Here is a 27403-nt window from a genome sequence, read left to right on the forward strand (position 1 = left end):
TAAACTATAATTGAAATACAGTGTTACATTAGTTTCAGGTGTACAGCATAGTGATTCAACAACTCCATAAGTTATGCTGTGCTCACTGCAAATGTAACCACCATCTGTCACCATACAACACTATTCCAATACTATTGACTATATTCCCTGTGCCGTTCCTTTCATCCCTGTAACTTATTCCTTCCATAACTGGAAGCCTATATCTCTCACTCTCCTTCACTCATTTTGCCCATCCTCTACCCACTTCCCTATGGCAACCACCAGTTTGTTCTCTGTATTTATGGGTCTGCTTCAGCTTTTTTTTACATATGAGTGAAATAATATGGTATTTGTCTTTCTCTGATTATTTCACTTAGCATAATGTCCCCTATATTCACCCATGTTGTCACGAATGGCAGGATCTTCTTTTTTATGGCTTAGTGATATTCCCAAATACACATACCACATCTTTATCCATTCACCTATCAAAAGAAGGCACAGTGGATATGCCCCTCTACACTGTTCCCAGGTTATCTCATCCATGCTTATGGTCTCCAGGACCACCTGTATGTTTCTTTCTCTAACCCAGGTTTTGCTCCACACCTCAACTGAGTTCAGAAAGCAAACTCATAATATCTAATAATACCATGTTCATAATCTGCCTACAAGCTGCTTCTTCCTTCTGAATATCTTATTGCTTCTTTTGGAGAAGAGTACCTGCAACTAAAATTAAATTGGCTATCATTTTGGATTCTAATAAATTAGAATCCTATCAAAAGACACTTGGATTGTTTCCGTATCTTGGCTATTGTAAATCAAAAAACAAACATAGAGGTGCATATATATCTTTTTGAATTAGTAGCTTTTTTTCCTTTAAGTAAATACCCAGTAGTAGATTTACTGGATCACATGGTATTTCTAATTTTAATTTTTTGGGAAACTTTATTTTGTTTCCCACAATGGTTGCACCATTTTGCATTCCTACCAGTAAGGTTCCCTTTTCTACATATCTTCATCAACACTTGTTATTTCTCGTCTTTTTGATACTAGCCATTACGACTGATGTGAAATGATATCTCATTGTGGTTTTGATATGCATTTCTCTGATGATTAGTGATGTTGAGCATCTTTTCACATGTCATTGACCATATGTATGTCTTCTTTGGAAAAATGTCTATTTAGGTCCTCTGACCATTTTTAAATCATATTATTTGTATTTTTTGGTGTTGAGTTGTATAAATTCTTTACATATTTTGGATATTAATCCCTTATTGGATATATCATTGCAAAACTCTTACCCCATTTACTAAAGATGGCTATTTTCTTGCTCACTCAGTGTGATAATTCCATTTTTTTCCCTAAAAATAATAACCTTGTCATTACTAAAGAACTCTGTGTTCCCCAAATAAAGTTGAGAGTATTTATATAAATAGGAACTCAACAATTGCAGGTAATCTTTTGAATGATCTTAGCATTCTACAAACACTCCCATCTAGCCACGTGCATTCTTGTTCCAGATATTGATTTGCAAGGAGGTAGTACTAATCAGAAAGTTTAGACCTAATCTAAACACAGGATTATAACAACATTTTCAGCTCTGCACTTTAGCATCAAGAAGCAGCCCCTTTCACCAAAACTTTATGGACGTGTTGGGAAATGTTTATTAAAAACTATTAATTAGCTCCAGTTAATTAGGTCAGGGGAGACTTAAAACTATAGAAAAAGAGAAGGAATGAGCAGGGAGAGAGAAGAGGAGAAGAAGGGACGGGAGCAAAAGAAAGGAGAGAGGAGTGGAGACCAAGAGAAGGAAATGATTAGAAGACGAAAGAGAAGAAAAAAGGCAAAAGAGAAACAGTGGTCAAGAAAGACAGAGAAAAAGGGGGATTGAAAAGACCACAGATGCAGGGACTTCTCTAAAACAGAGGTGGCTGTAATGGGCATGGTTGAAGCTGTGTGACTCAGGCTGGGGTTTCACAAAGGCTTGGGAAATAAGAATGGGGTACCTGGGTGGCTCAGTCAGTTGGGTGACCAACTTGGGCTCAGGTCATGATCTCAGTTCATGGGTTCACGCTCTGTGTCGGGCTCTGTGCTGGCAGCTGAGATCCTGGAGCCTGCTTTGGATTCTGTGTCTCCCTCTCTCTCTGCCCCTCCCCCTATCACACTCTGTGTCTGTCTCTCAAAAATAAAATAAATAAACATTTAAAAAAATTTTAAAAAATAAGTGGACCACATTGGGTGTTCGTGTCCTTTTTTTTTCTCTCTGTGAACCTCATGGGAATAAGTCTGGTCAGAAAGTCAGTGTGATAGCTCAGAGCTTGGATTCTGGAACAGAACTACTTAATATCTATTTAGTGGCTTTGTGACCTTGAATAAATTGTATAACTCCTCTATGCTTCAGCCTCTTTGTACAATAGGGAAATTCATAAAGACTCAATGACTACATAAGTTATTAGAAGAATAGCTGGTAGACAGTCATCATCCAAATGTTAAGGATTGTTGTTTATAATACAAAATATGAAAAGCCTATAAAGCATTCAGCTATCATAATCCTAAATTGTGAAGTGTGAATATCTAAGGTGTGAATCCTCTTGGGGATTTAGAGGCAGATAAAGATGACCTGATTTGCTCAGTCAGTGCCTCTGGGGAATTGGGGTGCTTGATGCAAGATCTCCTTTAGAGTAAGTAAGCAAAGCTTTGGGGCAGCCAGACTCTGTGGGAAAATCCCTAGCTTCACTCCTGTGGAAGTGTTCACAGTTGTGCAAGTGCAAATGCATGAGCTTGTCTATATTTCAGTTTTCTCCTCTATAAAATAGAGGGTGTGGGAATCTTATAGCGTAGTGTCATTGTTAGAATTGAATACATTCCTGGCACATAATAAGTGCTCAATTAATATTAACCTGTTATTAGTTCCAGTCTATTTCCAAGTCTTTTATTCATTCGTATTTTTATTAGGCTTTAATGATATGCATTTCAATCTTGTTTTGCCCTTAAATATGTTGATTACTTCTTTTTATAAAGCAATAGGCAGCAACCGAACTCAAACTCTGGATTTGTTGGAGGAAATTCTTTCACATTATGAGAATCAGGAATCTTTCTGGGCTCTTCCTTTCCCAGTTGAAATTATTGTCAACAGTATTGTCAACAGTCATTCAGCTCCATTTATCCCTTCTGCATGATAGAATAGAACTTCCCACCTGGTCAATTTTAGATAATACCATTCCATGCCTTTTTTTTTTTTTTTTTTTTTTTTTTGCTCTCTTTCCAACTGACAGCCTTTTACTTTATTCTGGGATAATTTTATCAGGAATATTTTTATATTCTAAAGACATTCCATTCAACCTTTAGAAAAGAAGCTTAAATATTTCATAAAACATTTCAGTGTTTGAGTTTTCTTGTGGCATCAGAGTTAAAACTGCCTTAAACCATTTCATTTTCTCTTCAATCTTTTTTCTAAAAGCATACACCATATCCTCCCTTCTGTCAATTACTTACACTGTGTTGGATTTTGTGGGTAGGAACATTGGTAAATGTGTGAGGTAGTAGAATCTAAAACATCTCTTTTAACTCCTTGGCATTTTATCTTGAGCCTCTGGATCTTGGGTAGCACATTAAGTATACGGATTACCTTTCCTCCCCCTGCCCCTGCCAAAAAAAAGGAAGGAAAGGTAAATTGGAAAGTAAAGGTGAATTGCATTGAGTACTATTGTGTAAAACTCTGAATTAGGCATTTCATATAGGAACTATGTATATATGAATTAACCGGAAATGGAAGGCTAAATATAGACATTGGTAGATGTACGTATAAAATCTCAATGCATACTTTTGCTTCTAAATGGAGTTCTAAGTCTTCCAGTTATCAGAGCCTAAATAAAGCTTCCTTGTGGGTAGGGTAAGAGGATTGCAATTACTCGTTGGTAGCCATCGCTAATGTAAAGATTGGCTCCAAAGCCTGTGGCCTGTTTTAAAAAATTAAGCCAGATTATTCTTAAACTCTTGGCTATTTATGGAGAAATGTGATCCCCTTCAGACCTACTGGTGGAATAAGGAGATAGGGGAATCCATACTAACTTACAGGTTTAGAGGTTTCCCCTTCCACATTGTCTCATCTGATGATCTGAGACAGAAGTCACGCCCTCCTCTGCATGCCCAGAGCCTCGGTGCTCCCTCTCCTCTCACCTCATGGCTGTGGGGGGACTTTCCTGATCCATCTCCCCTGTGGCCTAGCACCGTGCTGCACACTTAGTGAATAATCAAAGCTTTTTGAGTGAATTAGATAAAAGATCAAATTAGAACTTGTTAATTAGGAATGGTTTTTAAAAATCATTTATCAAGCCCTAGTTTTACATCAGGCCTTAAAATATATACATTTTTTTGAAATCCTCATGTAAACCCAAGATGGAAACTGCTGTCCCTATCTTACAGATGAGGAAGTTGAGATTCAGCGACATTAGGTAGCTCATTTGGTTTATGATGGTGGTAAGAGGTGGATGGAGCCTGGAATCAAATTCAGTTTTGTCTGGTTGTAGCAACTGTTCTCTTAATAATATCCATACTGGTTCATGATGGGGGTGGTTTTTCTTCTCTTTTAATATAACCTCTTCTACCCTCATGATTAATCCTCATTTAAATGTTTTTCAACTTCCAATTTCTGCCAGGGACTTAGATAAATTGTTAGATCAGTTGGCCTCTCACGATTTCCTGTGGTGCCAGTGAGGCTCTCTGGATTCAGGTTCTGAATCCACTATCTTCTGGCCATATGGCACTGGACAGGTCTCACCTCTCAGGGCCTCAGTCTTCTCACCTGTAAAACAGTTCACAATACTACCTACCTCACAAGGTCTTTATGAAACTCAAACGATCTAATGGATATAAAATACTTTTAAAAGGTCTTGGCACACAGTGAGGGCAGTTTGAAGGTTACATACTGTTTCAGCTAGCATCATTCAGATGAGATCATTCAGTGAATCTTTGAATCTTGGAATACTAAGAAAAAGGTAAATACTTTTTAATAAATGTTTACAAGATTCAACAATAGAGACTGAACAATTTTTTCATAAATATAGTGAAAATAGTTTACTTTTGTGATGCTCTTCAGATCCCTATCTGAACGCAGCTAATTTGATCTAGACGAGGTCAGACATCATGCTTGATTTCTTTGTCCACTGAGAAATGAGAATCTTTCTGGCGACACACACACACACACACACACACACACACACACAATAAAACAACAAACAACAAAAATAAATTAGCAGTTGAAGTCCTTGGCTGAACTCCTGAGAACCAAGGGCCTTCTTCTCATGATTAAAGTATATCAGATTCATCTATAATTGAGGCAGTGATAAAATGGGCTAATTGCAGCATGTAACTGCCTGCATGTTTGGTTGAAATTTTCCATGAGTTACAAGTGAAATTTACAGTGATTTTTGCTTGCAAACAAACAGACAAAAGGTGTGTGTTCCTTGTTAAGCATCTAGCCTCATCAAAGACCTCCCTCCTTTCAGAAAAATTAACAGAAAATAGTGAATGTGAAGGTGGAAGCACTGGAAGTTTAGAGAATTTTGCCTCAGTGCCAAGACTGTGAGGCTGGGAAGAATTGTTGCTTCCCTTTCATCTGGGTCCCGTGACATGTCTCTGAGAGTACTATTGTTAGAGGTCAGTGTGGTGGGGCGAGAGAAATAGACTTCGGAGTGAAATGTGGGGTCAGGTCCCAACTCTGCCATTGGAAGTCACTCACCTTCTTTGACCCTCAGTTTCCTCATCTGTAAAATGACCAGAATCAGGACCACTCCACAGATGTGTAACAATACAGCATCTCCTGTCGTATATGCCCCCCTTTCCCCTTTTAGAGAAATAGGTTTCAATATCAATTTGGTCTAAAAATTATGTAATTCTATAAAGAAAAATTACCTGCTAGGCTTACAACACCATAAGGCGGAGACTATGTCTTATTTTATACTGTATTGCTATCTTCTGGTCCCATACCTGGCACCCAGGAAGGCTCTCCCTTTTTATTCCTGCTCCACATGACAGGCTTGCTGGAGGGCAACAGTAATCACCTCCACAGGTTTTATTTAACCAAACTAGTTTGTGGTAGAGAGAAACAGGTAGGGACATAAAATAAATAATGGGCATTCTTTAAAAACATTTTTTTAATGTTTATTTTTGAGAGAGAGAGAGAATGTGAGTGGCGAAGGGAGGGAGAGAGAGGGAGACACAGAATCCGAAGCAGGCTCCAGGTTCTGAGCTGTCAGCACAGAGCCCAATGTGGGGCTTAAAGCCATGAACTGTGAAATCATGACCTGAGCCAAAGTTGGATGCTCAACTGACTGAGCCATCCAGGTGCCCCAATAATGGGCATTCTTAATCTGTCATGAGGGTGTAGCTATGTGCAAGACTTGAGTGTAAATTTTCCTTGTGAATATGATCTTCAAATCTGAAAGTGTACATTTGCACACACTTTTTGCTGCTTAGTCTTTAAAAAGATTGATGCTTTAGAAAGTTTAAAAGTAAGATTTTTAAGAAGCACTTCATTAAGGAACTTTTAAAATGCAAATGATTTGGAAGTGTGAAATGTGCTTTTCAACTGGTGGTAACAAGTCTAACTGCTTTCTGTTTCCTCTCACATTGGATGGCCAGGGTTTCTTCTGGGTGTTGAATCCTGGCTTGACTCTAGTGAAGAGTATACAGACTCTCAAAACATGTGTCAGATATGAATATGCCAAGGGACTTATACAAAAGGATATAATCAAGGGGGGTGGCCTGGGAAGATTGGTGCTTGTGGACTGAGTCACACTCAGTGCTCTCCTGGAGAGCTTGGCAGGAGTCAGAGAAGCGTAATGGAAATGGACAATAAGGAAACTCGTGGTAGAAAAAGGAGAGAGACAAAGCAGATAAGATGCATCAACAGGAGTTTGAACAATGAAGGCTGAAATGTGGCCTTTCAGAAGTTTGTAATTCAGCCTGTAGCAATGAGTTGAATGTGCGTAAGATGTGCTTTTATATAGTGCGATGGCAGCATTGGATTGTGTCACGAAGAAAATCTGGTTTTATAGTCATCTTGGACTCTCAGAATAAGTAAGTATGAACTCAAAATATTAGAGAAACAAACAGAGGTGGGTCACATAATAAGAATAAGAACAAATTTGGATACAGACAGAATTCTGATACAGGCAGAATATATTTCACAGAACCATCCAGGAGAGTGTTTCAACTCTTTATTGGTGGTAAAATTTTTTTAACTATTAAAATTAGTTGAATTGAGTAGGCAAGTGTTTACTCATGCTTTAAGTTCTGCTGAAATTTGTGCCTCACTGATGTTTATCTTTTTATTCTCAACAATGTCCAGAGGTGTGCTTTATACAGCGTAGGCACTTAATAAATATTAGTTAAAAAAAGTGAATGAGTGCCCAGTATTTGTTATACTAGGATTTGATCCTCATGATAAAATAAATAAAATTTTGTATTTTCCCCTGTGGTTTTTTATGTAACCTCATTTTCCTTTATTCACACCACAAGGACTCTACAGAGCTTCTGAAAATTAGCATCAGATATTCCCTGCATACATCCAAATGTGAATTCTCCTGCACATTGCATGCCTGGTTTGATATACTGAGTGGCACTTAGCTGGTCTTTCTAAGAAGAGCATATCATGATATGGGGATAGTACACAGTATACTGTCCATTACACAGTACACTGGAAAAGCACACACATAAAGAGGCTGGGAGAGGTGGACAAACAGCAAGTGACAAAGGTATCAAGGATTGGATGGATTTCACTTTCATCTGCCTTTATGATTTCTGTTTATGTTTTTGTGGCTACACATACTAGCAGGAGGGGAGGTGGAAAGCTAAGAGCTCCCTAAGAGGAAGAAGTGTTTAGCATTTTATTATAAGATTGCGGGGATTCTCTGGATTTCTGTTGCGATGGATGGAACTTTTAAGCACTGGCAAGAAAAGAGTTGAGAAAATGTGCAACAAATGAAAATTGGTGAGGTAGGGATATAATTCAGAGGAAACCCAGAAAGAAGCCTTGAAAAGGACCTGTTTCATCTGTATCAGACAGCCTTGGTTTTGTTCTCTGGCTAGGCTATGCAGAAAGATCATCCAGAAAGTTTCACCTGGGTCCCATGAGTTTGCCTAATCTGCACCTTACGGATTTCAGCTAACTCTGTAATCATGGTTCTGTTAGGAAATCTGTCACACATTGTTCAATACTCTTTGGCTATGACCAACCTTTTGTGATGAAGTACCCATGCAATCACATATACACATATTTTGTTTGCTTGTCTTTTGGAGGAAGAGAAGATAATGAATAGTATATAACTGGTCATATTTCAAATAACATCTTTTACTATTTGTCTTCTTGGATTTAATCAGTTCTTTCCAAAATAATTTCCTTCCTGACTTAATGTTCTCCCCAGACCAATTTGCAGATAAAACAACTCAAGTCCAAATTCAATAGTAAGTACTATTTAATGATATAAAGTACTATTTCATCTCACAATTATCAACCATCTAGACTCTGGTATTCTGATGAGGCTCTGTAGATGTTTCAGTAAGTCCACTTGGCCAACAAAGAATATCTTAATTTTTCATAGAATTTAATTATGAGAGCATGAAGAATTAGGACATCAGTTCTAACACACTCTACCATTGTTTCTGCTCACAGATTTACTGTACATATCTGTAGGGATCTATGGTAATCATCAAGTCTGATAAGAATTTCTTATGTATTCCGAGTCGTAGGCAGTCTACCAGAAAGAGGGATTTGGGGAGTGATGTTTAAAACAGGTGGGAGGCTCGACTGAAAACAGGGAGCCTAAAGTAACATCTGTGTTAAAAGGCTTGAGTATTTGGAAGGAAATGAAAAACAAAGCAACTCTCAAATTTATGGAAATGTAGAAAAAGAGAAAGAGCAGACAAACTGATACCCTCAATCTATGAGAAAGGGCAAAAAGAATTACTTGGCATGGATTCCTACCATTGGGTGGATCATCAGAAAAATGCATTTGGTAGGGGAGTGCAGTATTTGACATTCGTGAAACTATCCCTGTTGGACACATTTTCACCTCACCTGGAAGAAACACTTCTGAGTGATGACCAGAGGAAGTCTCAGTGAGGTCATTAATTTGGGGTTGGAGGCCAGGACATGAGGCATGTTAAACAACCTTCTGGTTCCCAGCTCGGTCCATTGCAAATGCATAGGCCTTAGCTTCTAATTAAGATGACTCTAATATGATATTTTTTATTGGCTGTACCAAAACAACTTGATTAGGGTAGGTTTTCAAAAGGATGAGTGTGATTATCGTTTGACCTTTGCACAATAGGGATAAAATAGGGAAAGCTTTGGGTAGCTTTTCGAAACATGGGATAGATACACTACCATGTGGGATGATTGGCTGAGCTCTGCACAGGCTGATAGCAGTACCAGAGTATCGTGGGACAATCTGATGGACTCCAGGTGTACCGACTGGTACAACAGTCTTCTCTATCAACCTTTGACAGACAGAAATGTGTTTCTGAGTGTTACTTGTCTGTCTTCCTCTTTACCATCCTTCTCAGTCCCATTTTCTCATTTCCTAACAATCATTTTGAGGCCAATCAACTGCTAGAATTAAGGGGTTATAAATCTTAAACTATCATTCAGGAGAAACTTTAATAACAAAGCCTAGCTTTGGGGCATCTCGGTGGCTGTCAGTTAAGCCTCCTACTTCAGCCTAGGTCATGATCTCTCTGGTCCCAAGTTCGAGCCCCGTGCCAGGCTCTGTGCTGACCGCCTAGAGCCTGGAGCCTGTTTCTGATTCTGTCTCTCTCTCTCTCTCTCCTTCTGCTCTTCCCCCACTCAAACTCTGTTTCTTTCCTCTCAAAAATAAACATTGAAAAAGAAAAAAACAAAGCCTAGCTTCTGAGAAGCATGATAAAGAAAATGAATTTTCACCTATTCTTAATTTAGTCTCAGGATATCCTAAGTGAAGCATTAAAAATATTAACCAAAATTAATCAAAAGGCAAATCTGAAGAACGGGTTAAGTTTAATAAGAGAAATAGCACTCCCAGCCATTTCGGTGAGTACAAATGTAGAAGCCGGTCCTTGCTCCTTTCGACCTCCAGGTGGTGCTGTTTACCTAGACACAGAAAACAGGCGCCCAGCCCCATTTCTTTCCCCTAGGTTAGTAGCTGGGCTTTCATTTTTTCAAAATAGTTTCCGTTTCTACAGATGTGTTCTTTTAAATGGTCAATAAATTTTTATAACCACTATTTGAAAAATTGCGAGATTACTGTGATTTGTGCTTCCTAGCCAAGAATATTTCTTTATGTGCAGGACACACCCAGTCAGGTGTTTATGTTTTTGTTCACTGATCCCACCTCCTCTACCCTTCCTTGCTTCTTAGAACCCATGCTCAAGCACAGACAGTTGGGCTGTCAGTAGAACTCATCCAAATCCCTTTAAACACTTATGTGATTTAAAAATAGATATGTAGTTCAGTTAAGGCAACTCAACTCCATAGGCTTCTGAGTAAAGAACACCATCTTTACAGGAATGCTTTTATCCCCCAAATCCAGTGAGTGTTCCTAGCAGGCCTGACCTGATTTTTTGCTTTGGGGGCACTTGTCAGACACCAGAAATGTTTTGATGATTTGAAGACATCTTTACGAAGACATCTGACAATCCAATCCAAATTCCTCAGAAAAAAATGTTCCTAGGGAAAAACTGAGAGGGAGTCATGCACAATTTCTTTCCATTTTGATAGATTTCAGTGCTGGGAATCGTGGAAATTCCATTTACAGTGTGGAACCAGAATGGGAGTCCAGTGGTATCAATTTTTACCATTGATGACGTTTGGGATTTTTTAAATTGCCTAAAGAAATGACCAACTAACATGCTTTTCTTGTCCTTTTCTTCCCCCTTCCCTTTTTTTGTGTCAAGGGGTTTGTAAACAAGCTGGATGAATTCATTCAATGGTTAAATGAAGCCATGGAAACCACTGAGAATTGGACACCCCCTAAAGCAGAGACGGATGGCCTTAAACTGTACCTGGAGACACACTTGGTAGGCAAAACTGAGTTGCTTTTGCTGTTAGTAACGGGAGGATTTTAATGCACTGCTTATTTGTTTATGGGGAGTATCATTTTTATTTATCACAAGACATTATATGCTAATGAAACCAAGTTTTAATGGGGCAAACTACAGAAGCTGAAAATTTACAGGCATTTCAATATATTATGAAATCTAAATCCTCCATATTTCAAGCTATTTTTTTCAAAACTTTTTCCAGGAAGGTGAGTAATTAACTTAAAAATACCTTAGAAAATATACTAGACCCTTGTTCTCTAAAGCTATGATTGAAGGCTTTCCTCTTCTTAAAAAATAAATAAATGAAAGAGATAATTTTGATGACCATTCTAAGCTTTCTAGAATTCTTGTAAAATTAATGAACCTCTCATTATCAAGAGGGTCTACATTATCTGTTCTACACTGGGTTATTTTAATAAAATATTTAAAACGATGATCTCCATCATTTTTGCTGCTATGTGGGTTTTTCAGCATATAATTAATACAACTGTCATTACACCCGTCCCTGTGCACAGGGAAAACCATGGAGGGGAAGTGGAAAATACTTGGATGAATATGCTTCTGAATATGTTAGAAGCAAGAATTATAGACTGGGGGACATTTGATGAACCTCATGAGGTTTTTACTGAATGCTTCAAATGGCCGATATCAATTATGAAGGGGTGGAAACCAAGTAGTGGAGTGTGATAAAGCATGAAGAAAAAGCACGTTGTCATAGGAAATGAAAATTCAAGCTTTAAGGATCTCATCTTTATTCCTTTCACCGATAGTATAAAATTGACAAAGGCAATGAACACGAATCCTTGGGTACCCAACTGTGGGGTTGATTTTCTGCCCCTCTTACACACTCAGAATTTGGATTGAATAAACATTGTGTGGGAGTCCTACCTTTGCGTGAGTTCACAGGGTTCCAGAACGTTCCCTGTGATGTTAAATGAGAGAATGACAAAGAGGGAGGTGAGAGGGGGAAAGAGGGGAAAGAGAAAGAGGATGTTTTAGTCTTTTGGTGTTTGTGTTTTGCAGTATGTTTTATGTCATTGCAAGTAAAACAGACTCAAAATCCTATTGCTGCATGAAACTAGCTTTGTGGATGATAAAAGACACAAAACTATGTTTAAGAGGATGAGTGTATTGTTTCCATTTTTAGAGACCTGGGTTGATTGTGTGTAAAAATGCCAGTGACCCCAACCACCTCTCTTGTACATGGGTTTTTAAATATTGCCCTTGGTACTCAATTCCCTGTTGAGTAGAGCCTTGATTTTTTTTTTTTAAAGAGGGCATTTCATAATAGCAAGATAAAGATATTCAGTGCTTTATAATGTAAATTGTATTAATTAGAATGTCAACTTTTCACTGGCATTGTTCTGACAGAAATTCTAATCTGTGTTTAAACAGGAGTATATGAACTTTATTTCACATTAAGTGTGCTGTCTTAATTTCTCTTGATTTAATATTTTATGGAAAACACACATTTAGTTTTTGAGGTCCCAGAGGGCATGGGGACATACAAAGTGCTTTAACTCTAGGCTATTTATTGAAAGCCAGGCTAGAAGAGTATGAACCAGGGTCTCCCCCTCTCTTCAGGAATTGAGCAACATGGCCTCTTTGTAACCAATGCACTCTCATCATTCTCAAGTCCCCATTACAGAGTTCCTTCCTTAGCATCCCTTTGTTGGCCTCAGCCTCATTCTAGCCCTAAACTATCTGCTAGAACTTTCTGTAAGAATGGAATATTCAAGGTTGCACTGTCCAACATGGGAGCCACTCACCACATGTATCTGCTGACCGCTTGAAATGTGACTAGAGCAACTGAAGAAATGAATTTTTAATTCTAATTCACTTGATTTAAATGTAAATTGCCACATGTAGCTTGTGACTACTGTATTGTAGCCTTAATAAGTTGCAAAACTCTTAGCAGCTGACCATAATGAATTGCACGTATGTGTACCTGCCTCATAGTGACAGTCTCATCCAAAACATGAGCCCCATCATCCTCTTTACACTCTACATTAGATCCACAGCAAGGAGTCCTCCTTAAAATGTTTAGCTCTTAAAGAATAATTTTTTTGTTGCCTAATGATCAACACTTTCTTGAAATGAGTTTTCTCTACTATCATGTCTAATTATATTGGTTGGGATAGAGATAACATAGGAACATCTTCTTTATCTCTGCTTTGCAAATAGTGAGGGGCTGTGTTCTCCAGCTCTGCTCTGTGAGTCTTAAGTCATAGTCACAATTTTGACTTGCGAAATTATGAGCAATCCTGGCCAACAGTTACTGATGACTTAGTGTGCATGGATCACCAGTGATACTTAAGGACACTTACTGAGTCACCGCTGTGCTGTGTGCAGTGTCTGTTACTCTAGATACAGCCTGTTGTTTAAATGTCTTTCAAACAAACCCTGAGTTACTCTGTGTCCCTGAGGACAATGTCTACATTGTCCTCCTGATCGATACTGTCATTTATATTTTTTATTGTATTTCCTTACTGTGGTGCTGAGTTAATATTAAGTTATTCTTTTCAAAAGAAGGCAAAAAATATATACAAGTAAGAAAGTATACAAGTAAGCCCGGAGATTTATATCCTTGAGTTCAGCTTGTGTAAGTCATTAGTATTCCTTAATGAGTGGGCCCGTGGTATTTGCAAGATTATCCAGGATGTAGAGATAGCGATACAGGTTTCTTTAAACACCTTTATAGATTCTATAATTTAACATTAAGTCAGCAGATGTGCAAGCTCTTGAGTCCAGTGTCTTCCCCGGTTTAATCATGTGTTAGAATAGTTGGCACCCTGCAATGATCATTGTAAAGAAAAACAAACATAAAAACAATAACAAAAGTTGTACATTTATATTTTGATGTTTAATTCAATTATTTTCCATGACGGTAACCAAGGGTTTTTACCAACACAAATCAATTAAAGCTTCACAATACCTTTATGAGAGATATGAAAGAGCTTTATTTTAACTGTAAGAAATACTGTGAAATTGCGATGATACATCAATGATTTTCCATGATAATTAATCATCTGCTTGCAACCTGGCTGCTCCTTTCAAAAATACAATTCCTGTCTTCCTTGAAAATGACATTCTCAGGAAAATGTCATTCTGGAAAGGTATTCTGCAAGTAGTGAACATCCCTCTTCTTTGAAAATCACTTTCAAAACAGTATTGTATACATATGTTTTTGGACAGATTCCCTTCTTCTTCACCTCTGTCAACTTTTTTTTAAAGAACTTTATTGGAGTATAATTGACATGTAATAAATTGTATGTATTTAAAATACATATGCCTACAAGTTTCAACAAACTGACAAATGTATGCACCCATAAAACTATCCTCACAACCGAGATACTGAACATATCCATCACCTCCAAAAGCTTCCTCCTGACCCTTTGTAATTCCTTCCTCCTTTCCCTCCTGGCCTTTCCCTAACCCCTAAGCAATCACTGATATGCTTTCTGTTATTATGAAGATTATTTTGCACTTTCTACAATTTCACATAAAAGAAGTCAAACAATGTGTGTCCTCTCTCTTTTTATTCTCGTCTCCTCTCTCTCTCCCTCTCCTTCTCTACCTCTCTCTCTCTCCTTCTCTCTCTCTCTCTCTCTCTCTCTCCCCCCCCCCCTCCCACTCCCATTCATCTGGTTATTTTTTCACCCAGCATACTTTGGTTTCTTTCACCCAGCATACTTATTTGGATGTTACATATTTCAACTGTTTATTCATTTTGATTGCTGAGCAATATTCCATTATAGAGATTTATCACATAAATCTTCATCGACAGATTTTGGACCTTTAGGCTGTTTCTCTTATCACCTCTTTTTAATGGCTTAAGAAACAGAAGTTACCAAAAGCTACATTTGACTGGATGGATCATAAATAGAAGAATCATAAATAGTTCTGGGCAGACTATTTAGATTTTTTCCTTTAAGATAATTTATAATATCTTAGCGTGCTTAAGAGTAAAGCAGCAGAGAAGGACAGCAACTTCTCCCTCTAGAGATTTCATTTCATGTCCATTTGCTTCTGAAAACATAATTCTGATCTCCCAAGTGGTTTTTATGTATGCCTAATTCACCAAATGGGCACCATATCATATGAAACCAATTGTAGGAAAACAGGCCAATAGATTTTTCAGTATACAGCCAATCAGATATCTAGTTGGAGAAAGCAAAGTCTAGCTGACCCCAGATAGCTGTGTAAGAGTTAGGACAAAGAACTAAGCACAGAGCCTGTATTAAACTTGGGAGATAAATTTGCATAGGTGGTACCATGTCATGTTGGGCAAACATTAGCCAACCACATAGAAATAGCATTAGAGAAACAATATTCTTCATTCAGCTTGATGGATGAGAAAACATGGGGGAAATGGTGGTGATGAGTTCATGTATATCAAGCACCTGTGAGTGCCAGGAAGTTATGTAGGTACCAGGAATACATGATGAATGAGTTTGGCTTCTTCCTCCCAGGGTTTTGCAATCTGAGGGACATGACCATAGATAAAATGTAGTCATCTATAGAGCCATAAATGATAAATGTAATATAATTTTTTAAAGTTTATTTATTTTGAGAGAGAGAGAGAGTGTGTGTATGTGCACATGGGCAATAGTGGGAGGGGCAGGGAGAGACAATTCCAAGCAGGCTCTGTGCTGTCAGCATAGCACAGAGCCTGATGCAGGGCTTGATCTCACAAACCATGAGATCATGACCTGAGCCGAGATCAAGAGTCACACGCTTAATTAACTAAGCCACACAAACACTCTGATAAATGTAATATAATTTTGATCAGTCAACTTCTTGCAGGAGACACAAAGTACTCTTAGGAGCACAGAGAGAAGTTTTATTGGTCCTTCCTGAGAGTAACGAAGGCTCAAAGAAGTAATTGGATGTAGACCTCACAGGACATACATGATTTGCTGGATAGAGAGGGGAGGAGAAGAGATGGAAGGAAATTTTATTGGCAAGTAAGGAAGGTGTGGTGAACCACGTCATGTGGCTGAGAACCAGGTTGAGGTTGATGGTCAGATGGTGAAGGAGACTGAGTGTCTTTTTATTGGATTGAATATTTCTTTGGGAGCAAAGGGACTAAGTGACAGTTTGATTTTATTTTAAAACAGGAGAATGACATGAATCAAATGTAAATTCCATTAGGTTAGGGTCAGTTTGACATAGATTAACTGGATGAGGTCCATGGCTTAGAGAGAAAATATCTATGGGGATAATAGAAAATGTATTTGAGTATAATATTTGAAAGATAAGCTAGTGCAGACAACATTATCAATTTCTTTAATGTGATTTTTTTTACTTACTAATATATGAATATAACACAAAATTCTAAAGGTAAATAAAAGAAGCTAGTAAAAAAGTAGAAAGTCAAAAGTAAGCCTCCTACCTCTGTTCACCCAGTTACCAATTCTCTTGCTCTGAGGCAACCAGTGTTACTTGTTTCTTTATAGTCTTTCAGAGTTAGTCATGGTATCTGAAAACAAATGCATATGTGTACTTAACTATGGTCCCTTGGTTTATGCTAACAATAATTCAAAATCAATAAATGTAGAACTACTTTATGCTTTTGAATGGCTGCATAATGTTCCATTTATGAATATGCCATAATTCATTTAGCCAGTTCTTTATTGATGAAAACATAGGTTGTTTGCAGTCTTTTTAAAAATTTTAAACAGTGCTTCAGTGCATATCCTTGGATATTCATCATCTTGTATTGTTTTAAGTATATCCTTAGAATAAATATCTTACATATGAAATTTCTGGGTCAAAGTTTTGCACATTTAAAATTTTTATGTCTTGCCAAATTGTCCTTGATAGAGATTGTACCAATTTATACTCAGCAAGGCATGAGAACGCCCTATCTGCACATCCTTGATATTGAAGTATGTTATCACATTGCTTGATCTTTGTTCCTTTGATAGTTACAAATGGCAACTCATTGTAGTTTAGTTTGTATTTCTTGTATTATAAGTGGAGTTGAGTACCTCTTCATATTTTTAGGAGTCATTTGTGTTTCTTTTCTGAAAACTGTTCATATTCTTAGCCTATTTTTTCTGTTGGGTCATTGGTTTTTTGCTTCAAGATTTATGGGACCTTTGTATATATTAAGGAAATGAGTCCCTGGTCTGTGATGTGAATAGAAAGTGTGTTAAAAATATACTGTTTTTGGAATTCTGTTCCAGAAGAACCCGGATATCTCAACAGTTTGAGGAATCCAGGCTTTGGCAGACCTCAAAGCCAGGCTGATAAGCATGCAACAGGTCTCTCTACCCATGGCAAAAGCATGTTCAGATTCCAGTCCTGGAAAGACCAGTGTATTCCAGGGAGCTTGCTTACCTAGGCATGGGTGGAACAAACCTAAGATCAGGGAAGCTTTTGTAGAATGCATGGAGTAAGTCATGTACAAGCCATGAGAAACCTGGAGAGGATGTGAGTTAAGGTCAGGTGGGACTTAGGTAAGAACAGAGGAGAGGGGATAGATTAATGAGAAGGGGAAGGATCAGAGTTCTCTTTTTGATGCTGTCTCTTGAATAGTTAGAAACTTCATTGCCAATGTCTATTTCATTTTTCCCTAGTCTCCCCTAATATCCTCAAGAACACCACAGCAAGGCCTGATACCCCACAGCTGACAGAAATCTGACCAAGACTTGAATGTATTGCAGAGTGTAGAAATTGGCAGGAAGCTTCTCTGTGTGGAGTGGGACTGAATCTCTATGCTTCTGGGGGTGTGTGAAACCAGAGAATGTGAACATTACGAGAAGTTTTTACATGGGAAAGAGGGGGCAGATGTTACAAGAACTCATTGACCATCAGGGGCATGTGCTGAAGGTGGACTTTCATGCAACTGCTGATATTATTGCACTCTAGTTGGAGAAAAACATTATATTCACTGGAGAAAATTCAAGCCATATAAAAGAGCATAAAAATAAAAGTAAAAAGTCTTACCCTCCCTTAGATAACCCACATAAACAGTTTGTTCTATATCCTTCTGGACCTCTTTATGTAACAGTGCATACATTTTAAGAATTTTTAAAATTCATATTATACATACTGTTGAATGACTTGCTTTTTGTGCCTAAAGATATCGCAGTCATCCTTCTGTCAGTACATGAAGATCTACTACACATTTTCATTTTAGCAGCTCCTTAATATTTTATTGTGTGGATGTACCACAATTTATTTAATCATTCCCATCATGATGGCCATTTAAGTTGCCTCCTTATTTATGCTTTTACAAATAATACTGCAATGAACATTCAGTTTTTTGTTTTTTGTTTTTTTTAATTAGTTGGAAGTCTTCTTGTTGGCCCCTTAGTGTCTGTCTACAGCAGCAGCTCAGGCCACCCATGTGATGAGAGTCTTCCATACTCTTGGGGAAGCTTTTGCCATAGGTCTGGAAAAGTGGTAGGGTCCATGTTGATGTGTATACAGAGGTTGAGTTTGTGTTTATAGGGGTAGCTTTTAAAGCCCACCTTCTAGAACTTAGTTGTTTATTTTAGGATTGGTACCTGCAATTTGAGGTGGCTACCACAAGGTGGCACAAAAACACCAAATCCTGCAAACAATGCTTCTATCTTGGTACCTTTGAAAGGTTTGAAATTATTTCCTTACTGTGCCATTACCCTATTTATAAAGACAGACTGGATTAAACTGCTAATGTTCCTGGCTAACAAAATCTCCACACAGATACTTCCATGCATGTATCATCTATATTTAAAACTTCATGTTACATTGTTGTATTAAATAGTTTTCATTTGTTTCATTTAAATAAAACAATATACTTCTCACAGAGCTTTTAGCCATACAAGAAAATTTCTCAAAATACATTCAGCTGTTTTTCTTTTGTTTGCTCTCCTGTCTCTATGTCTGCTCCATTTTTCACTGCTTGAAGTTAAGGGATGATGGGCTTTCCTTTTTCCCACTTCCTGGTGCCCACTGCTCCCTGGCTACCTTTCTCTGCTGAGATGAGAGGCAGTCCTGGCCCAAGAAAGCAGAGCTTCACAAGACCAGCAACTGCCACTGTACAGCAGCGGCTGTATTGCTCAGCTAATGGGAGATAGTCGGTTAGACTTCAAAAGCCCAAGCTGTGTGAGTTTGGCCGCCACTTCCCTGAGCCTTGCTGAGCAGAGCTGGTGGCCTCATAGGAGCTTTGAAGTTCCATTTGCTTGTTCCCCTTGATTCCCATCAGTTTAAGGTAACTAGCTGAGAGTTTAGTAGGGAGCAGCGTTACTTCTCTTTGGGGGATTTAAAATACTCAGCTCCCAGCCTTGAGTTGCTTCATTTGGTGGCTTGGGAATGGAAAAGTCTGTCGCGAATTTGTAAGGATGCAGGCATTTTTAATTAGATGTGTGGGGACAGGAGGCTCATTTTGGACATGTAAAAAGTCCTGGACCACATTCCTTTGCTCGTGTAACTAATTCTGTACCTCTAGGAGACATATAGCATTGTCTTCCATTTTCAGGTTAGGAGTCCCAAATTGCTCACAGCACCTGGGAATGTACTTTTTTTTTTTTATATATGAAATTTATTGTCAAATTGGTTTCCATACAACACCCAGTGCTCATCCCAAAAGGTGCCCTCCTTAATACCCATCACCCACGCTCCCCTCCCTCCCACCCCCCATCAACCCTCAGTTTGTTCTCAGTTTTTAACAGTCTCTTATGCTTTGGCTCTCTCCCACTCTAACCTCTTTTTTTTTTTTTTTTTCCTTCCCCTCCCCCATGGGTTTCTGTTAAGTTTCTCAGGACCCACATAAGAGTGAAACCATATGGTATCTGTCTTTCTCTGTATGGCTTATTTCACTTAGCATCACACTCTCCAGTTCCATCCACGTTGCTACAAAAGGCCATATTTCATTCTTTCTCATTGCCACGTAGTATTCCATTGTGTATATAAACCACAATTTCTTTATCCATTCATCAGTTGATGGACATTTAGGCTCTTGCCATAATTTGGCTATTGTTGAGAGTGCTGCTATAAACATTGGGGTACAAGTGCCCCTATGCATCAGTACTCCTGTATCCCTTGGATAAATTCCTAGCAGTGCTATTGCTGGGTCATAGGGTAGGTCTATTTTTAATTTTCTGAGGAACCTCCACACTGGGAATGTACTTTTAACTGAACTCGGTTTAAGCACTTGAGCCATGATACCCAACACTTCTCATCATTTTGGAAATTGTTGGTGGCAAAACATTTTACTAATTTATTATTTTGTTTATTGCTCTTTTTAGGATGTAATGACTGTTTTTAATTAGAATGCCAGGGAAACACCACATTTGTTAAAACACTTCCTGTTTAGGGCAGTGATATACTAAGGGCTAAAGAGAAATTTTGTAGACTGGCTTTGCACTATGAGGGTTCAAACACAGGCTGCTGGACACTGGACAAAAGCCAGCGCATGTCCTAACTCAGCTAAGTCAGGGTGCTGTCACCTACCACGTCTCTTCCTGGGGAGACACATGTGCACATTCTATTTACCTACTGCATGACATGGAATTTTGGACCCTTGAAGCAGTTTATCCAATATAAGGGATATTAAGGTAAGAACTTCAGGCCTGAAATAGATCTGCCGTATCTACTGAGGATTGTTGCGAAGACCAGATAAACATGTTGTATGTGAGGATACTTGGTTCGTTTCGGGGGAATCGTGAGCATTTTCATTGGAGACATGAGAAGAATATGTGGCAGGAGAAGTTGGATTTCTTCCCGTCCACCCAGACTGTCACCTACTTGAGGGGACAGCTTGCATGTCTCTTTGCTGTCTCCTCTGACACCCAGCCTGTGCAGAATAGGTACTAAAAATATCTGCTGGAGGAATGAATGAGCATTTGTAAGAGCAGTGTTACAACCATTACAGGCAGCAAATTATAACTAATATTGTAAATCAGCAAACAATAACTGAGAATGTCTGCAAGTTAAATTATTTCCTCTACTATTTCCAAACCAAAATGGACTCTGGTCACAGAGTTTTCTGGGTATTGTCTGGTATATTTGTGACAAGAGAAAGGCCTATAGAGGGAAAAAAATTGGAATGCTTTCTTCTGTTTTCAGGACATAATTCATTTCCTTTGGCAGAAAACACAAGGAAAATAAAAATGTTAACTCAGATATTAGAAAGATTTGAAAAAATTCCACAGGTTAATGTTACTGTTTCAAAATACAAAGAATAAATGACTAGACAGGATGTTAATGATTTGACATTACAAAATTTATTAAATTTATTTTTAAAGCAGTTTGGTTCTCCCTCTCAAACGCACGAAGCATGTGGGAGTTGGAATAGATCTGCCCCAGGCTGCCAAACAAATTTTTAATGGAACTGGAGTCCTTCAGGGATTGTCCTAAATCCACATAATATTCTTAAGTCTTGGTGTTTGCACTGGGACCTGTATATTAGCAGATGTACATGCGAATAATATACTTACATCCATCCATCACCTTGGTGACTCCACATCTGTAGGGGCTGCTGCACATCAATTATTCCACTGCAGGGGGTTGAGGGATATTTGGGCCAGCATTGACCTCTTTTTCAATCAGAGCCTCAGAGCACTGTATTCTGGAAGTCAAATGGTCCCTTTAGACAGAACCTCTGTTTGAGAATCTGTTTGGCCTAATGTGGCCATGCTAGGAAGTCAATGTGATCACCTGTGCCAGGTGTGAAGGTGGCAACCAGAAGAGCGAATGAAAATTTGCTCGCTAAGAGGTACTGTCAACATTTAGGATCTCTCCCATGTATCTAATTCTCGCATAAGATATTAGCAAGTCTATCAGAAAAGAATGTCAACCTTAGTAAAACACATTTACCTTCCACACACACAGAAAATGCAACTGTTTGTTTGAAAGAAATTGTGATTTGTTTGAAGAGCTAAATTCACTTTCAAATGCTTGGAAATGTTTTTATTATCTGAGGTTTTAGGAAGGAAGTCTTCTCAGGAAGAATGAGGATTTTTGTCTTTATAGCTTAGTGCTTCTTCTTTTTTTAAGGAAAACAAAATTTTTATAATGCTTATATTTTTTATCATAAACTTGGCATTTTTTCCCTCAAGACTACATGGGGCTTTTACATTTTTTAAGCTTCTGATATTATACCTGGAGGTGTGTTGCATGTTGTCATAACTGATAAATCAGTTGCAAATGTAGCCACTTCGTTTTGTTGGGGAGATATACAATTGTGGTGGTGGCTGACCATTTATTTAATTATATGGTAAGTACCATATGATGAGAGGGTAAAGTTGAATTGATGATTTAGGCTATCTCAGCCAGGGTACAGTTTACATGGTAATTACACTGGGATCATCTAAGTGTAATTGGCAAGTAATTTTGTAAGTGAAGGAACATGACAGCTCATTTACATGGTGTTCGCTGAGTAAAATTTGGGGACATTTATTAACCACTTTCAAGTGAAGAGTGACTATACCAGTATCTCCCAAAGTGCCATACACAGTTTGAAAGCTACATGGAAGGTTTTTGGTACAAATCTTTATTTGTTCTGCGAACATTCGTTAGGTGTGTCCTGTGTACCAGGCACTGTCCTAGGCACTGTGGATTCAAAAATGAGTGAGAAGGAACTCGAGGAACTCATGTATGGGAAGCAAATGCATTGCCAATAATTACCCAACATTGTAGTAAGTAGAGTCTTGAGGTCTGCACAGGTACCTCGGGTGCTGAGGAGAATGTGGAAGCCCAGAGGACAGAAGAAAGTCAGGGAAAACTCGCTAAAGAGATTCACACCAGAGATAAATCTTAAAGGGTGAGCAGGGCTTAACCAGGGGAAGGGGAGGACTGTCCCTGCCAGTCTTCGTCAGAAGTAGCAGCAAGACCAGAGTCTCAGAGGAGCAAGATGGCTGGTGTAAGCTGGAAACTTTAAGCAGTTCAGGCACATTTCAAGGCAGACATTAGACCTGAGAAGCAGACTTGGCTAGGATTCTAGAAGACCCTATAGGTCATGATAGAGAAAGGACCTTATCCTGCAACACTGGGAAACCATTAGAAGATTTTGAGAGAAGGAGCATCTTTTTCAGAGTTGTTTTCGGGGCAGGCCATTATGTGTAAGAAGATGTTTTATTGAGCTATTACCATATGCCAGGCTCTATTCTAGTGGTAACAAGGCATTTATTTTCCACAGTAACCTCATGAAGTAGGCACTAACATTTCTCCCTTTTTACAGTTGAAGAAGCTGTGTACCCAGAGGTTGCCCAGAGTCACACAGTGGGTGATGGAGGAGCTGAGATTTGAACCCAGGCTGTCCATTTCCAGAGTTTGTGCTGTCACCAGCACCTACATTATGGCCTCCTTGACACAATTGCTGGCAACTGACTGTTTATAAGATGCACATCTTCCATCCCTCATTAGACTGTGAGCTCTGTGCGGCCAGGGGCTATATTCACCTAATTTACAGCCACATCCTGCATGCTTAGGACAATGTCTGCACCTTGACAGGCATGTGACAAATAAGGAATAACTGTAGTTTTGAGGGACCATGACAAAAGATTGTTGAAGTCATCCTAGCAAGGAGTGATATGAAGGCCTGAATCTAAGGCAGTGCTAGTCAATATGGAAGAATTGAGGTTGGGGAAATAAATTGGCAGGACTCGGTGAGTGATTGGACGTGTAGATTTTGTTGGCATATTCTCATGATGTTTCTGATTTCCAACTCCTACACTGGAGAGATGACTTGGCAAAAGAATCTGAAGCAGAGGAAAGCTCGTGCTGCTTTTCACAGAGCTCTTAAATTCCTGAGAAGAAATGTTGCGGACTCAGGATGAGAAGTTAGAAGAGACTTCCCTGGAGATAGTTAAAAATAGAATGAACACATCTGCCCAGGATGGTTGAGGGACAGAGCTGCTCTAGGGTAGATGAATGGTTAGATGGCCTTTGGGATTCTTCCCCCTTTGAAAATTTTCTAGTTTAGAATAAATAAAAAGTCTCCCCAGCCACCTATCCTTAGCTGCCTGGCTGAAAGATAAAATCAAAGTGTCCAAGGACTGGAAAATATTGAGTCCAAATGCCTGGACTGTAGAGAAGGAAACAGAAGCCCAGAAGGGTTAGATGATTCACCCAAGAGCGCACACTTGAGGCAAAAGGAAGCCCCAAATCATTGGCCTCTCAGCCTGTGCACCCTCTTCCCAAATCTCAGGTAGCAGCACCGATCTTTTGGTGCCTGGTGTGGGCAGGCCTGTGCTGGATGGTGACACTAAAGCAAAGAGAACGTGGTTGGTGTCTGCACTCAAAGAGTTGATAGAGCCTCAACAATAAGTGCTACTTGTCACCTAAAGATGGCACGAAGTACCGTTTACTACACAGCACATTTGGAAAATAGAGAAAATGAACTTAAAAGTCGTAATGATTTCTCTTTAGTTCCACTTATTTCTGGGCACTGCTTCAGTGCTTTACAATCATTATCTCTAATTCTTACAATAACCTAGAAGTTAGTGTTATTTTCATTTTATGTTTTGTAAAGCTAAAGCACTGAGAACTCATTCCATAAGATTAGACTCTGTTACCTGCAAGTTCTACCCTGCGCAAATGATGTTAACATTTTGTTGTGTTTCCCTACAGTCTTCTGTTCCTGTGCACTGGGACTATTCATTTACAAGCTATACTGTTACCATAGATATAGTTTTGAATCTTCTTTTTTGGCTTGCAATATGTTCTGTTCTGTGTACTTTTCACGTTATTTCATAGTCTTCATTTGAATGGCTGTATAATATCAAGTTTTTAGGAAGTTTTTTTTTTTTTAGGATTTTTTTTAAGTTTATTTATTTATTTTTGAGAGTGAGAAAGCCTGAGCTGGAGAAGGACAGTGAGAGAGAGAATCCCAAGCAGGGCTCTGTGCTGTCAGCACAGAGCTCAACTTGGGGCTTGATCTCACAAACCGTGAGATCATGACCTGAGCTGAAATCAAGAGTAGGACACCTTAACTGACTAAGCTACCCAGGCGCCCCTAAGGTGGTTCTTTTTTCTTTTCTTTTCTTTTAATGTTTATTTATTTTTGAGAGAGAGAGAGAGAGAGAGAGAGAGAGAGAAAGAGAGAGAGACAGAGCACGAGTGGGGGAGGGTCAGAGAGAGAGGGAGACCCAGAATCCAAAGCAGGCTCCCGGCGCTGAGCTGTCAGCACAGAGCACGATGCCAGGCTCAAACCCACAATCTGTGAGATCATGACCTCAGCCGAAGTCGGACGCTTAACTGACTGAGCCACCCAGATGCCCCTTAGGAGGTTCTTAAACAAAGAAGTGTTTACTCATAAAAATCTTTCAGTTCTTGGCACATGTGGCATTTGGAAAGTATATTTTATATTTTGAGGACCAGATGATCATCCTCTTTCGATGGCACTGGGCAAAGGAGAAGAGGAGCTCCCAGCCTCGGCACAGGGGATAGTGGCTTTCTTCCTCAGCAGGAACCTCTGTGGGAACGCAGCATGGTGGTAGGCATAGCTCAGAGTGGAGCCTGGGCAAAGATGGCCTGAGGCAGGTAGCAGGTGACTTTTTAAGCCTCTGCTTTTTCTGACTGAACACACATTCTTCCTCCTGCCCTTGTAAAAAAGCAAGTTTTCATTTTCTTAGGGTAGTAAAAATCTTTTGTGTGAAGAAAAAGTGTCATCAAGTGCCTTATTCATCAGCATATATACCATCTCTTTAAAATGACAGTGGGAGTAAAAGTTCATCAGTTCAATATGTCTTTCACATTGGGAGACTCCTGACTAATAACCTCTGGTATTTATCATCAGAACAGCCAAAGAACTAAATTCTGGCACATGCTGCTCTCACACACTGAGAAAAACTTAAAAAGACAGAAGATTTTCTCCATTTTTTTCTTCTTTCATTCATTTAGAAGAAAAGCATACCTTTTTTTAATTAAAAAAAATGTGAGCGTGCAGAAACATCTGGCCTCTATTACCATAGCAGCCTCCTAAATGGCCTCCTTGTCTCCAGTCTGCCCTTTCAAAATCAACTCTACACAACAGCCAGAGAGATCCTTCTAGAACACAGAACTACACCAGGCATTCTCCAGTGTTGCTGACATCTTCCTCCCCGACTCTTTCAAGGCCCTTGGAGTTAATTACCACGTGTAGCCACAACTTCCACCTCCCCTGCTTGTACCCTGTCCCGGCCACACCAAGCTGCTTATGGCTCCCCATTTCCTGCTACAAGAAGTGATATCTCCAGGCCTGCATACATTTCAGTCCTTTCTCCACAAGGTCCCTGCAAGGCTCGGTAGAACCTGGCTCCCAGCTGGGGTTCCCAGAGCACGTATCAAGCCTTTACCACACTCCTACGGAATACAGCCCACAGTCTTGGTATCTCTCACAGCATAATACTCTAATTTAAAAAATAAAGTAAAATAAAAATCTCATTTGGCAGGGCATATCATTCATTTTGCTTAAGGCCCACCATTCTCTAATTCTCTAACCAAACCGTAATTCCACATTTATTCTATGCTGGGTCGTATGAAGCTACTGGCTTTTTAAATTCTCTTTTACCCAAAAAGATTATACGCTGCTTGTGCCAGGATAGTGTGTTGTTACCTTTTGTATCTATAGGCCTGGAAAAGACTTTTCAATGAAATATCTATTATGTTGATTTATGCTTTAAAAAATACCTAAAATTAGGTCAGGAAAGACTCAATAACTTATTTTTTGCCTCTCTGATTGTTTACCAACAACCCCAAAACTCATGGACCTTGATGGACCTGGCAGACATTAACAGTATTTCATTGGATGATTGAAAGTCTATGTTCATGATACATGCTGCTAAGGCTAGCAACTTTGTATCTGTAAGCTTCTGAATGTGATTACAGTCTTCCCCACTCTCTCCTGTACCAGGAGATCCATATCTCTTCTTCTCATTCCCCTGGAGTAATCATCCTTTCCATTTGTCATAGTTTTGTCCACCAAAGTACACATTTCCTTGATTTCATTTCGTACCTACATGACTGCCATACTTCCATCAAACTGGGCTCTTCAGAAATTTGAATAGAATTGAATGAGATGTAATATTTCATCTGTTTTGTGAAGTCTGATCATGAACAAAGTAGCAGTCAGGGTGCTTACCCAAATTTAGACCCTGCCAAGGAGTAATGCACTCAGATCTATCTAAGCTGGTGAAGCTAGAGATTGCAGTTATGGAGATACCCATTGGTCAACCTCTGATGTACCATCTTTTTGATAATCCTGCCTTTGTCTCAGTCACTGTATTTTCCATTTCCTTAGTTATTCTTTTCTAGATGTTCAATTACATGCTGCTTTGAAGATACTAAAAGATATTTGGTGTCTCATAGAACCCAGACTACTCATATTTATGGAATTTCATATAATCACTGACATAGGAACGTGGTACCCACCTAT

The 27403-nt window shown here is 38.9% G+C and overlaps 1 protein-coding gene across 12 annotated transcripts in view; it reads left to right on the plus strand.

Moving 5' to 3' along the window:
* AKAP6 (A-kinase anchoring protein 6) overlaps positions 1–27403 on the plus strand; it is a 554906-nt gene that overhangs the window by 299718 nt on the left and 227785 nt on the right. For all 12 annotated transcript variants that reach the window (XM_042989539.1, XM_042989537.1, XM_042989535.1 and 9 more), the window contains one exon: positions 10909–11031. In XM_042989539.1, the coding sequence (XP_042845473.1) occupies positions 10909–11031 (123 nt within the window). The remainder of the gene's footprint in view (positions 1–10908; positions 11032–27403) is intronic.

Source organism: Panthera tigris, chromosome B3 (genome assembly GCF_018350195.1).
Source record: "Panthera tigris isolate Pti1 chromosome B3, P.tigris_Pti1_mat1.1, whole genome shotgun sequence".
In the NCBI taxonomy this organism is placed as follows: Eukaryota; Metazoa; Chordata; class Mammalia; order Carnivora; family Felidae; genus Panthera; species Panthera tigris.